This window comes from Psittacula echo (assembly GCF_963264785.1).
Source record: "Psittacula echo genome assembly, chromosome: 5".
Classification (NCBI taxonomy): Eukaryota; Metazoa; Chordata; class Aves; order Psittaciformes; family Psittacidae; genus Psittacula; species Psittacula echo.
Genome location: NC_137739.1, coordinates 89880661 through 89893679, shown reverse-complemented (window position 1 = coordinate 89893679; position 13019 = coordinate 89880661). Strand labels below are relative to the sequence as shown.

General features: G+C 55.2%; 1 protein-coding gene across 5 annotated transcripts in view; it reads left to right on the top strand.

Annotated features, from left to right (window-relative positions):
* Positions 1 to 9580, top strand: part of PTDSS2 (phosphatidylserine synthase 2) — a 38292-nt gene extending 28712 nt beyond the window's left edge. For all 5 annotated transcript variants that reach the window (XM_080618468.1, XM_080618467.1, XM_080618469.1 and 2 more), the window contains 3 exons: positions 1377 to 1522; positions 6341 to 6526; positions 7502 to 9580. In XM_080618468.1, the coding sequence (XP_080474594.1) occupies positions 1377 to 1522; positions 6341 to 6526; positions 7502 to 7646 (477 nt within the window). In that variant the 3' untranslated portion in view covers positions 7647 to 9580. The remainder of the gene's footprint in view (positions 1 to 1376; positions 1523 to 6340; positions 6527 to 7501) is intronic.
* Positions 9581 to 13019: the final 3439 nt, after the last annotated feature.

Sequence of the window (13019 nt, the reverse complement as noted above, 5' to 3'; positions counted from 1 at the left end):
TAAACTTGGCCATTTAAGTGCTTTTCCCCACTCCTGTCTCTTGTCAGCTGGGGGACTTTGGCTTTAGTGCTGTCCATGAGATGCCACTTGGCTCTGCTCTGAGCCACTCAAACTTAGTTCAGCACCTGTAAGTTTAACCAACCTTGTGACACTTCCAGTGATTCCAGTGACAGTGGGCATTAACCAGTTTCTGTATTAGTGCCGTGATACAGGATAACAGTTGCTAGAACACCAGACCTTTAAGCATCTTGAGATCTGTGGAATATGAGATCTGGCAGTGGTTCAGTTTGGGGTGAAGTTCCCAATTCCTGTTTGCTGAGTGGGACACATCAGCCAGCTTGGGAAGCCACCACCCCCCTTACAACAGCACTGCCTGTTACACTGATGTTGTACTCAGAGCTGGGTTGCTTCAGGAGGTCTGTAGGTGCTGTCTGTAGGTACATGAGCAGCACAGAGCAGCGCCAGGCAGGCTGTGAGCCCCGTCAGTGAACACAGGCTCACGTCATTGAACACACGTTCACATCACCTGAGTTCCGCCACCCAAACACTGCCAGGTTCACGTGGCACAGCAGCCTTGCTGAGGGTCCCACAGCTCATGGGAGAAGTACGGTAAATGTGCCTGTGTAAATAAAGTAGGTGTTCCTCTGGAAGCTTCCTTTGCACCTGATGAAACTGGGGATTAGGTGCTGGAGCAGCTTTTGCAACCGAGAGATTCCATTGCATTTGTACCAGTCTTTGGGATAATCATGTTTTCTTTAGCAAAGCCTGCTTGTGCCAACAGTTCAGAAGCAGCTTCAGGTACTGGCTCACTCTTTCGGCTGACCCAATGCTCAATGCCATTTGTTATCATTTCTTTGGAAGCGAGGGATGTGTGTCTGCTTGCTTGCTAACCACACTGCCAGGCAGATCCCTCCGGAACATTTTGCTATAGAGGTATTAGCCATTCTCCTAAGTTGACTTTGGCAGTGACATGTAACTGTAAGAAACCAAGCACCCCAAGGTGTGCAGCTTCTGCCTCTTGTTACTGTGAGGTTCCCCCCGCTGGATTCTATATGATAGTGAAAGGAGAAGCTGTTGCTTTTGGGGTTTGTTATCAGTGGTTCTGCAGGCATTCCAACTCCCAGTTAACCTGTTCAGCATTAAGGCAGTGCTTGCCCAGGTTTCTGCTGTGTGGTTTTAACACCTCTTCCAACACACAGAAAATACTTAAACCCAACTGGTGGTCACTGCTGCAGCTGCTGATGGTGCCCTGAGCAATACTGAGTGGGACTTTGTGTGACAGAGGAATGGTGGGGGGCTCCTGCAGGGAGAGAGGGAAATTCCAGCCTTTGTTCAGTGGAGTCTCCTCAATGTCATTAAAATGTCCTTTTTCTCAGTTTTTATTGGCAGAGCTCAACACCTTTTACTTGAAGTTTGTCCTTTGGATGCCACCAGAACACTACTTGGTCCTGTTGCGACTTGTCTTTTTTGTCAATGTGGGAGGTGTGGCCATGAGGGAGATCTACGACTTCATGGATGACCCGTAAGCCAGTCCTCTTGTATATACCATGTGCAGCTTCACTGCTTTGAATTTGCTCCAGCTTGTTGGCATCCATCTCAGGGCAGTAGTTCAGCTTGGCAGGGACAAAGAGACCTAATCCCAAAGCATCTGCCTTGTGTTCTTTTGGGTTGGAGGTGGCATTCTCACTACACTTGGTTAGAGAGCAGCTGTTGTTAAGGGCATTCTGTGGGCACTGGTTTTAACTTTAGTTTTTATTAACTAGTCACTCTTTAGACAATGTAATGTGTGAATTAGCTGGAGTGCCACTGGCTTATGGACAGAGGGGTCCTGAGCTCCACTCTCAGACTGAGAGCCAGGAGCTGCAGTCCTTGGATGTACCTTCTAAGGGCAATAGGGCCCAAACTAAAACCCAAACGTGCTTCTTAAAGGTGCTTCTTTTCTTGAGCTGTCTTCCAGATGACCCCTGCTCCTCTGGAGCTCTCGTGGCTCCTCTTGCAGATCAGAGGACCCCCTATAGCAGAGTGGATGGGAGGTGAAGTGCACCCCCAGAGAGCAGTGCATGTACTTTCAGACTGTTCCTACTTCAGCATCATATTTGTCCTTGCTGCTTTTGTTTCTGCAGACCCTGTAAGGCCTGAGAAAGCTTTGTTCTTTTAAGGTTTAGTGGTAATGTCTCAAACTGCCTGAGCCCACATCTTAAGTCTAAGGCAACATCTGGCTTCAAGGGATGTTCATTGTCTGTCACTGACCAACGCAAAAGTGTCTGTGTTCAGAATTTAGGGTTCCATCACTCTCGGAAGATCAGTTTCCCTTGCAAGGCTTTGACTCCTAGAGCTGGGAAGAAGGGTCAAGCCACATTGCTTAGTCGGATTCAGGACATTCAGCAGTGGCAGGCTGCTGCTTGGTGTTGGACCTACTGGTGTGGGACGTGCCTCCAACTCAAAGGTAAGAAGAGGTCTCTGCCTCTCACTGCTGAGCTCCTCTCCTTAGCACCATTCACAATCTTCTGGTCCTTGCGTTGGGGTTGGAAAAACTCTTTTGCTTCTGTTAAAGATTGAATTGTAGGAGAATCATCAGTCACCAGAGTGTCACTGCTGGGTCAGTCTGTGCCATTCCTTCAGTGAGCTGGAGAAGCTCACCCAGCAGAGACTCATCCTGAGCTGCACATCTTCATCCTTGCCACCACCACCACCTACTGCTCGTGTTTCTTGGTGGAAAGGTGACTTCCCGCCTCACTGCTGAGGGTCATGGCTCTGCTTGATGCACCTCAGAGCTGACCTCATTGGCCTGTTCATGCCAATGGCAGAACCCAGCATCTGGTCTTTCCTAGCATTGTCTTTTGCAGCTGGACTTGGATCCCTTCATGCATTTCAGGTCGTAGAATCATAGAATAGGGTTGGAAAGGACCTTGAGATCATCCAGTTCCAACCCCCTGCCATGGGCAGGGACACCTCACACTAAACCATGCCACCCAAGGCCTCATCCAACCTGGCCTTCAACACCGCCAAGGATGGAGCACTCACAACCTCCCTGGGCAACCCATTCCAGTGCCTCACCACCCAAGATAATCTCCGTTTTACCAGCTTCACAGGGTGTGTTGTCACTTGCACATCACTTTGAACTCAGGCACCATTCTGGATTCCCCCTGTGGTGGTGTAGGGAGAAGCTGCAGGGAAGAATAGGCTGCACCAGGGCCTCCCAGCTAACAGCACATCAGAAACCTTCCCAACCTTTTCCTTCCGGAAACTTGCTCAACTTCTTAACAGACGAAGGTTGGAATATTCCACTGATGTTCCTTGTCAGAAACATGGCTCATTGCCTGGTCTGGCAGTGATGAGATTGTCTGAGATGAACCCATATTAGCTCTCTTCAGCCAACCTTGCAGTGTTTAGTCTAGACAGTGGTGCAGCTCAAACAGGAAGATTCTCATTTTTCTTATTCAGGGTTCTTTGTATCTGCAAGCAGCTCTGGGGCTTTGCTTGGAGGAACTTGCTCTGAGCATGGTGACAGTAAAGTACCCAGCATTGACATAGCCCAAGAAGAGGGGTGGTCCTTGAAGCTGTTCTCCAGCCCTTACATAGCACACTGCTGTTGTGATGGACATGCTGCCTTCAAGTCCTTGAGTGTGTGAAGTGTTCCTGACCAGAAACATCCTGATGGCAGAGGAGTCTAGCATTTGACTTGTCACATATTCCTGTTTCTAGTCTTCGGGTCTCTTGCAAGGAGTCTGCATCGAGGCCATGGATTTTAATCTCATTCATCAACTGAAAAAAGGACTTTCCTGTAAAATCTGTCACGAGCAGAAGGGCAGGAACCCAACTGGTCTGCACAGCCCTCCTGCTGGGTTACCTCTCATCCTGGCAGCGTGCTGTCATGAGCTAGCACAAGAAAGCAAAGGCGGAGGAGGAAGCAGATCAGTGAAGCAGAAGCTGGCCTGGTCCTGTGAGCAGCTTGAGCTCACAGCAGAGATGGGCTGTTTCTGTCTCTCTACTAGAGCTGGTTTCTGCCCGTTTAATCTGTCACAGCAGAGGAACCACCTGGAGCAGTTTCTGAAGCCCTCTCATCTAGGCAGGGTATGCTTTAAAAAGGAATCCTCCCACCTGTATCAGCTACAGCCTGCGCTTGATTTACTGCATGGTGGCTTTTCCAGTGTATCTGGGCAGGTTGGTGTAGTTTGGACTTACACATTGGGGTCAAACATGACTCGGGCCTCATGCTGAAGATGCTGTGTTTTGTGTGCTTGACTTGCAGTGACCCCCCTGGATTCAAGGGAGGGGAGAGAAGCTCTCTTTGCTCTCCATGCTTAGATCCCTTCCCACATGCTGGAATCCAGGGGGATGCAGTGGGGCAGATGTGTCTGAGCAACAGGAAGACGCCTTCTAAAGGAAGGATACGCTCCCAGTGCGGGCAGGGATTTGTTAGGGGGCTTCTCTTCCATCCACTGCACAGCAAGAAAACCTGGCCCAAAGAGCTTTTGTGGCTGCTGAATAGCGGTGTTTCCTCAGCCGGGCAGGAGGCTGCACATCACAGCAGGCACAGGCTGGAATGTCCCACTGCTGCAATGCCCTGCAAGTACTGCAGAGGTCAGCTTGTCCTTGCCTCTCCCCAGCCCAACACAGGGATCTTGCATCACTTTGCTCCCATCTCCTCTGTCCTGCCCCGTGGTTCTGCCGCTTCACACTGAATTCTTCCTGGGTGCATTTCACTTCACATCTTGTGCTGTGGTAGGAGGGGGATAACACAGGCAGATGGGCAAGAGACAGGACCTGGTAGGCAAATGTGCTTCAGCGTGTGCTGTGGTTAAGGGAGGGCAATGCCCTCTATGGGATAGATGTCCCTGTGATTAAAGCAGGAACAGGGGCAGCAGAGGCAGAATAAGGAATGACAGAAGGTAAAAGCACAGCCCCCTCTAAGCTGAGTTGGTGGTTCCTTTGCATGGCTTATGTGCATCTTGAGAGGCACAACGTGCAGTTGAGGTGGCAGGTTTAGGGCTAAGAGGAGGGTGCAACCCAGTGGTGCTTTGTGTGGATTTTAAGTAAAAGATCCAGTCCAAAGGCTGTTGAAAGCAGTCACTTGTGTGTGTGCTTGCTGGTAGTGGTGGGTGAGGGTGTTGCTTTTCTCACGTTCTGTGTTCCTTGATCCAAATCAGTTGGATTTCAGGGAACAATTAAATCGCGCCTTTGGTTTGTTACTCCAGGGGGAATAAAGTTCCATTTTACACTCAGAAGATGGGTGATAGAACAGCAATGATTTAGTCTGTTGGACGCACATCTGCATACACCCATGGTGCTGCTGTGGGCAGGGTTTCAGTGCAACCCAATGCATAGGGCAGGGCTTGTTGTGTTGCCCACACAGCACCTTGGTGGATTGTTCACATGGGAATCATCTGGGCAGTCGGCTGTAAAAATGTCAGCTCCAGAGAGGCTGTGGACAGCCAAGGCCAGGCAGGGAGGGTCCGAGTGGTGGAGATCCAGCCACTTACCCGGGTTCCCAGCAAAAGGCTTTGAGGGTAATGGGGTCTCCTGGAGGCAGCTGATGGGTATTTTGGGTTCAGATATTTCCCATGCAGGCGGAGGGGGCCCAAAAGGTGGTTCATTGCCAGTCCCTGCTCCTGCAGTAGATGCCCATTGCTGCCTCTGGATAGATGGCTGGGTTCTAGTACTTTTTGATTTCTGGCATTGCTGATTGATGGGTCCCTCACTGGGCTCATCCGTGGCCCTGCAGCTTCTCATCAGTGTCTGGTTTTGCTTAGAAACAATCCCTGGGGATTTAGTATTAATCATGGTTTTGCTCCAAGGTTGTGTTGTCCTAGAACGGAAATGCAGTCCTGGTGTCTTCAGGATCTTGCCTGCTTGTTACTGAGCTCTTCTCCTTTAACATCCCTTCGGAGATGATCAGTGACAGCTCACTGAGCTTGGGAAGAGAGCAAGTGGCAGAATGTGGTTACACAGGGGTTAGATGTGGTTATGTCGATGTGACTTGATGTTGGCAGAGGAAATCCAGGAGCAGAGCTCCTATTTCACACCGTACTCTGAACCTCAGCTCATCGCAAGCTGGTCAGATATGGATGTTTTACCAATACGCTCAAAATGGGGATAGTTCCCTGCGTCATACGGTGATGAGTTCTAACATTTTGTGTTTTCAGAGCCTCTGAGAGGAAACTTAAGTAGCACCAACATGAAGGTCATGAGCCTGGAGAGCGTCAGTGCCTTTGTAAGCCAGGCTGGACCTTGAGACCTGTGCAAAGCTGAATGACGTTGTTACCCAGCTGGTTTTTATCTGTTTCTGTGAGTCCTCACTTTCACAGCCCTGGCTGTTGTGTGTGTGTTCCTCGTGCAGGAAGTTCCACAAGAAGCTAGGCCAGCAGGCATGGCTGGTGGCTGCCATCACCGCCACGGAGTTCCTCATCGTCGTGAAGTACGATCCCCACACGCTCACGCTCTCTCTTCCCTTCTACATTACCCAGTGCTGGATCCTGGGGATTATCCTGGTGCTCACCTGGACAGCCTGGAGGTTCTTCATTCGGTAAGTGGAGCTGGAGGTGCCACATTCAGCCCCAACCTAGGTCTTAGGGGGGAAATTGGTTCGGTTTGCCTGTGCTTAGGCCAGCTGTTCTACAGCTTCATTGCATGAGCAGTTTGCTGTGTGGCTGATTGTCTGAGCTGCCCCAGCATCAGTGACAAGTGAGCCCAGTTAAATGTGTTTGGTTTGGATGCTGCTCTGCAAGGAAAGGACAAGCAGCTGCAGGAGGCTGAAAGAATCATAGAATCCCAGAGTGCTTTGGGTTGGAGGGGCTCTTAAAGCTCCTCCAGCTCCAACCCCTGCCACAGGCAGGGACCCCTTCCACTGGAGCAGCTTGCTCCAAGCCCCTGTGTCCAACCTGGCCTTGAACACTGCCAGGGATGGGGCAGCCACAGCTTCTCTGGGCACCCTGGGCCAGCGCCTCAGCACCCTCACAGGGAAGAGCTTCTGCCTAAGAGCTCATCTCAGTCTCCCCTGTTCTGGCAGGTTCAAGCCATTCCCCTTGTTCTGTCCCTACAGGCCCTTGTCCCAAGCCCCTCTCCAGGTTTCTGCAGCCCCTTTAGGCACTGGAGCTGCTCTCAGGTCTCCCCAGAGCACAGCAGAGGGGCAGGATCCCCTCCCTGAGCTGCTGCTCACACTCTGGGGGTGCAGCCCAGCACACGGGGGGGTTCTGGGCTCAAGCGCTCACTGAAGCCAAGGTGTGGGTCTCCTCACCCAGAGGAGGTGCCCCAGTGCTTGCTCTCATGGAGCATGCTGTGGTGTTACACTCTCTGCAAGAGTGGCAGTAGCCAGGCTCCTAGCAACAAGCACACATTGCAGGTGGATCGATGCCATCAGCACTTTTAGAGATCTACAGCCCAAAGACTCAAGTGGGTTACATTATCCCAAGGGTGCTTGCACCCAGAGCAGCCCTGTTGGGTTTGCTGTATATGAAATAGTTTATTCACATCCCTGGTTCATGTTTGGTTTCCTTTTCAGTGACATCACCCTGCGGTATAAGGAGATCAGGAGGCAGAAGCAAGAGCACAAACATGAAAAGGACAAATGCTTGAGCAATGGTGATGGACACTCAGCAATGCTGGAGGAACAAAATGGGAACAAACTAAGGGAGAGGAAACTCTGAGCCATGGACAGAGGGCTGAGAGGAACCCGTAGTGCTCAAGTTGGCCTGGTGGACAGTTTCAACCTTATCCTACCTAACTTGTCCTTGTCATTGTTAGCTTTCCAAGGTGCGAAATCCTTTGGGGAAGAGATGTCACTTGGGCATACATACACACCCTTTCTCCTCGTGTGCACCTGGTCAGAGAGGGGGAAAGTCTGTGTAGAGGGAAGTGAGAGCCAGCATCACTGCAACGAGACGGGATCTTCATCCTGGCGTGTTTTATGTCTTCCTTGCAAGCCAGGTTTGGAGACGAGGGGCTTGACAACAAAGTGCAAAGGGAACGTAGCTGATCTAGCCAGTTAAACTGTGAGATTTCCATGGGATCTTTGGGCATTAGGAACACTTGGTTGGAGTGTGCAGATTCCAGGCACAGGGAATGAGCTGGTTTTTAGCACTGAAACTACCTTTAGTGGTGCAGCGAGATTGTGTCAAGTGTCCGGCCAGCCCTTCGCTGCAGTGACATGGGCACAGGCTGCAGGACCTGCACAGTGTCGCACACTCCGCTGCTGTTACAGCCCTTGCAGCACAGGGGCCATTGCCTTTCTCTGAACTGACTTCCAGCATCCTGGAATAGCCTCCAGGAGGTTTGTGTTGTATCCCAGCTCTGGGGACACAGACGGCTTCTCCTTCGTTCTTTTGGTTTAATTTATCTGTTAGTCTGGGTCATCTCTTAAATGGGAGGGAGGGGTAAGTAAGAAAGGGCAACCTGCCTTTCCTGTACATGGAGTATAACTTATTACAAGCAGAACCTGGGAGTGGTTACTCCAGCAATCTTAAGCTGTTTGCCTTATTCTCAGCTCTTTTCCTTTGTTCTCAAGAGGGTTTCCTGCCTGGTCCGTGCTGGACGGGGCACCTGGGGCTCTGCACCCTCCAGAGCTGCCCCTTTCCACCTGGGCTAGCTCCAGACTGAGCAGCCCCTGGGTCTGGCTGGATGAGCCCTCCCTGGTGTCACACAGGAACAGATCCAAGGCCATTATGGTCCTCCCTGTGCAGCAGCAGAGGTCTGCAGGCCAGGCCAGGCAGCATTCCCGCTGTGACTCAGCATCTGGGACAAGACACTGGGAACCTGGGCTGCATTAGCATCAATTCTGTCACCTCTGCTCAGCACCTTTGCCTTGTGTCCAAGGCACTGATGTAACCACATCACCAATGCCATGATCTAATGTGGCTGTCAAGGGATGTTCTTCAGGGAGGTGTTCATCCAGGAGGACAAGACATGAGCACCACCACCAAAGCTGGGACTGCAGCCCCACACTTGAAGAGGCAGGAGAGCTGCGGAGCTGCTGCATCCACACTTCTGATGTGGTTTGGGCTCGTGTGTGAGTGACAGCCAAGATCCAGGTTTCTCCCATGTTACAGTGACCCGGACACTTCCCAGCCGTAGGGAACAGCTTGGCACTGGGGCAGGCTCAGCTGATGGAGGCTTGGCTGCAGCTGAAGAGCTCCATGGGTGAAGCAGAGCTGATGGGGCAGGGCTGAGGCAGAGGAGGGTGACCAAGGCGGGAGGAAGCAGCAGGCTCCTTCCTGGAGTGCGTGCAATGTTCTGTGGATAGCTGTGCGACGGCTGCTCGTCGGTGCTGGGGTTGTGCTGCTGTGAGGTAGTGACGAGTACCATGTACTGTGTGCAGTAGTGCTGACAAGGCTGGAAACGGGCAGTGCTGCGCCGAGCAGGGATCTGCTTCCATCCCTTTCCCCCTGGAGTCGTTCCAGTCTCTCAGCCCGTGGCTGGCTGGGGTGGCTCCTCCTGCTCTGTTGTGCTGTGCAGCCCCGGCTGAGCACGCTCCAGTCCCTGTATCTGCCCTGCTGTGCCCTGTCCCCATCTCTGCACAGTGGTACCAGGCAGAGCTGGGAGGATCCATCCGCGTTCCTCCTCCTCCCAAAGGCCCACTGGGGTACACCCGAGGCACCCGGTGAGGAGCACCCATGGTTGTGGTGTGCCTGTGCTCAGGGGCAGGCGCTGTGCTGCGTGCGTCCCCTGGTAACGGATCTGGAGCTTTGCCCTCGTACGTAAACCTCCGACTCCTTTGTGTGCATCTCAGCAGCTTCTCCCGTTGGTGTGGGTGCCCAGGCCCCTCTAATAAAGCGATGGTTGTTTGCTGCTGTGTTCCTTGGTACAACGGCTCTCCTGGTCTCATCCTGCCTGGAGCTGGGGCTGGGGTCCGAGTTCCAGCAGAAGGGCTGCTGAGTTGGCATTGGCCCCGTGGATGCTCAAGGTAATGAACTCTTGGAGGTGGTTTGTGCTTGGAGCAGGCTCGCAGGGATGCTTCGAGCTTCCTGGGTTTGATGTCCCTCAAGGCCACTTGTGTGGACCATTGGATGTAAGGCAGGATTTTAGGTGCTGGCTCAAGGTTGTCACTCAGTGGGTAACCCTGGGGGGGAACATCTGCCTGCACCCCTGTTCCTGTCCCCGCTTGCAGCAGTGGTGCTCCACAGCCCTTACAGCCAGTGCCCCCCTCCCCTTGCCATGCACATGGCTTCAGTGACTGCAGCTGGGTCCTCCCGGATGCAGAGCTGAGGGGAAGCAGCTGCTTTGGAGCATCTGAGGTTAGTAATTAGCTTTAATTGTATGTTAGTAATTAGCTTTAATTGTATGTTAGTAATTAGCTTTAATTGTATGTTAGTAATTAGCTTTAATTGCCCCAGCGACCACTCAGGACGTACCTGCCTGCAGGGCTGCAGTGGGCAGTTGGATGTGATCATGAGGCTGAAGTGATGGGAGCCCAGAGGTGACCCCACAGAGGCTGGAGGTGCCCCGCAGGGACAGCGCCTGATCCCTGTTGTGGATGGGGTTTGGGAACGGGCAGGAAGCCGTGGCCTGTGCTGTTCCCCTTTGCACACCCACAGGAAGGGCTGGTTTGGAGCCCAGAGCCCTGGGGGAGCCTCGTCTCCCGCCCGGGCACCTTTCCTGGTGCAGTCAAAGCCTGGGCTCGTTAATTCCCTGGTGGGAAAACCGTGGGACCTTCTCCCGCCGCTGCTGCTTCTGGATCGAGCTGCCCTGGTGAGCACTGGGCAGGGTGGTGTGGGGTGACCTGCGGGTCCTGGGGCTCCTCGGGAGGGGGGCTGTGCCCTGGGCCAGCTGAGAGCCCCTTTGCTTGGGGTACAGGGGCTGTTCTGTTTCCTCCAGGCCAAGCGAGCCTCTCCCTGCTTGGGATCGCTTCTTGCCCCCTGCAGCTGTGGCCCGGTGCGGTGGGAGAGGGCAGGGCTGTGGGGCAGGAGCAGGGACGGTCTCAGTCCCTGTCACACAGAGCAGGCTGGAGCTCGGCCTCAGCGCAGGCACCGCAGCGGGCGCTGAGCTCCTGGTCTCCATGTGCCAAAGGGCTCCTCAGGCCAAGGCCTCTGTAAACGGCTCTGGTGCCTTGGAGGAGGCTCCGTGGCCGCTGCTCCGAGGGGGGAGCTCAGCGGTTGTCATCGCGACCAGATCTTGCACTGGATCCCCCCGAGTGCCCCTGCACGGCGCTGGGATGGAGGCTGGCGGCGGCTGCAGCTCCCATCCCTTCACGGATGCCCTGCGGCATGGGCAGCCCGGATGCCTGCGGCAGGGAGAGGTGAGGGACCGGGGTTCGGCTCCTGGGGAATGATCCAGACCCCGACTGGCACCGCCTGGGGGGCAAAGGTGGGGACACGGGTCCTGATGGAAGGAACCAGTAATTGGGGTGTGTGGGGTGAAGGAGGAGCTGAAGGTGCAGAGGTGCTGCGGGGGGTGGTGAGGGATCAGGGGCTCCCTGTGCAGCAGGAGCTGGATTTGGGGCCGCCGGATGCTGATGCATGAAGCCAGAGCACGGCTTGGGGAGCCCCAAACCCAAGGGAAGGCCGCGGGGTGTCAGGGCAGAGGCTGTCCCCGCTTCACCCGGCCCTGAAAAATGCCCCTTTTTCCCCTCAAAGGAGCAGTGAGCGGGGCCGCGGGTGGCTGGGGCCGAGGGGGGGTTCAGCCCCGGGGGATGCGGCACCGTGATGGCCCCTGAACCCCCCTTCAGCCCCCCCAAAGCCGGTCCCGGGGGGATGACGCTGAGACCGCCCCGCTCATTACACTGGTGAGCGGGAGCTGCCGCCCCGCCCCCGGCGAGGGGGGAGTGCAGAACCGAGCCGGGCAACCCAGCGTATCCCATCGCATCCCGCATCGCCCGCAGCATCCCAGCGCATCCCGCACCGCCTGTCGCATCCCATCCTATTGCATCGCATCCCGGTCCCAGCGGAGCGGGGGAGCTCCGGGTGCAGGAACCGCGGAACCCCCCCCACAAGGAGCCGGGACCTGGCCCGGTGCCGCGGCCGCGGATGCTGGAGCTGCGGAGGGGGTCCCGGTCCCCGTCCCCGCTCTCCTCCGAGCTCCGAGGATCGTTTTCCAGCCCTCGGTGACCCCACTTGCCCAGGTAGTGCTCAGCGGCGGCGGGATCCGGGGGCCGGGATGGGAATGGGGCGGGATCGGGGCACCGGGAGCGGGTCCAGGGCAGCGGAGAGCGAGTTTGTGGCCGAGCCCAAATCTCCGTCTTTGGTCAAGTTCTGGCTGCGGGTCCGTTTTCCCGGTGACAACCGCGGCAGCAGCTCCCTGGATCCCGCTGCTCTGATGGAGGCCGGGCAGGATGGGGATGGGAGGATGGAAAAGCCGCGCTCGGAGCCGGGACGGTGCCCGCGAGCAGCGGGGCTTGAGGGGAGGATGCTGCTGCTGGAGCCCATGAGGAGGCTGCTGGAGCAGTGAGCTCACTCATGAGATGAGTTTAGCCCTGTCTCAGCCTCCAGCAAACGCGGGCATGGGGGCCTGGAGGAGGAGGAAGAGGAGGAACGCGGGGATCACCGCTGCGCTTTGGGACTTGGGATGTGACATTCCAGGGTTGCGCAGGCTCCGGGGCTGTCTGTGTGGGGCTGTACCCTTGGTGGTCCAGCAGCTCCGGGACCAGCAGCCGGGGTTCTGGATGAGCTGTTTGGGCCTCGAATGTCCCGATGCCACAGTGACCCCCCCCTCCCGATGGCTGCAGGGGGGTCCCCCCCTCCCAGAGGGGAACACGCGGTTCTGTTGTCATTTCTCCCCCCACATGGAGCTGTTTTATCGTCCCCTCAAGCAGGAAAAGGCCCCGAACTCTGCAGCAGCCCAGCAGGACACGGGGATGCGGTGGATGAAGGCTCTGCCGAGCCTCGAACCCCTCGGGTTTGGGTTCCCAGGCGGGGATCTGAACGGCAGGGCTGGGGATGGAGCATCCCAGTGCAGCGCTCGCAGGATGGAGCATCCCGGTGCAGCGCTCGCAGGGAATAAATAGCCCAGTTGCCACAAACCGCAGTAAATCCCCTTCCTCGGGGCGCGAAAAGGCCGGTGCCGAGAGCAGCGCGTTCAGTGCCTGAGCT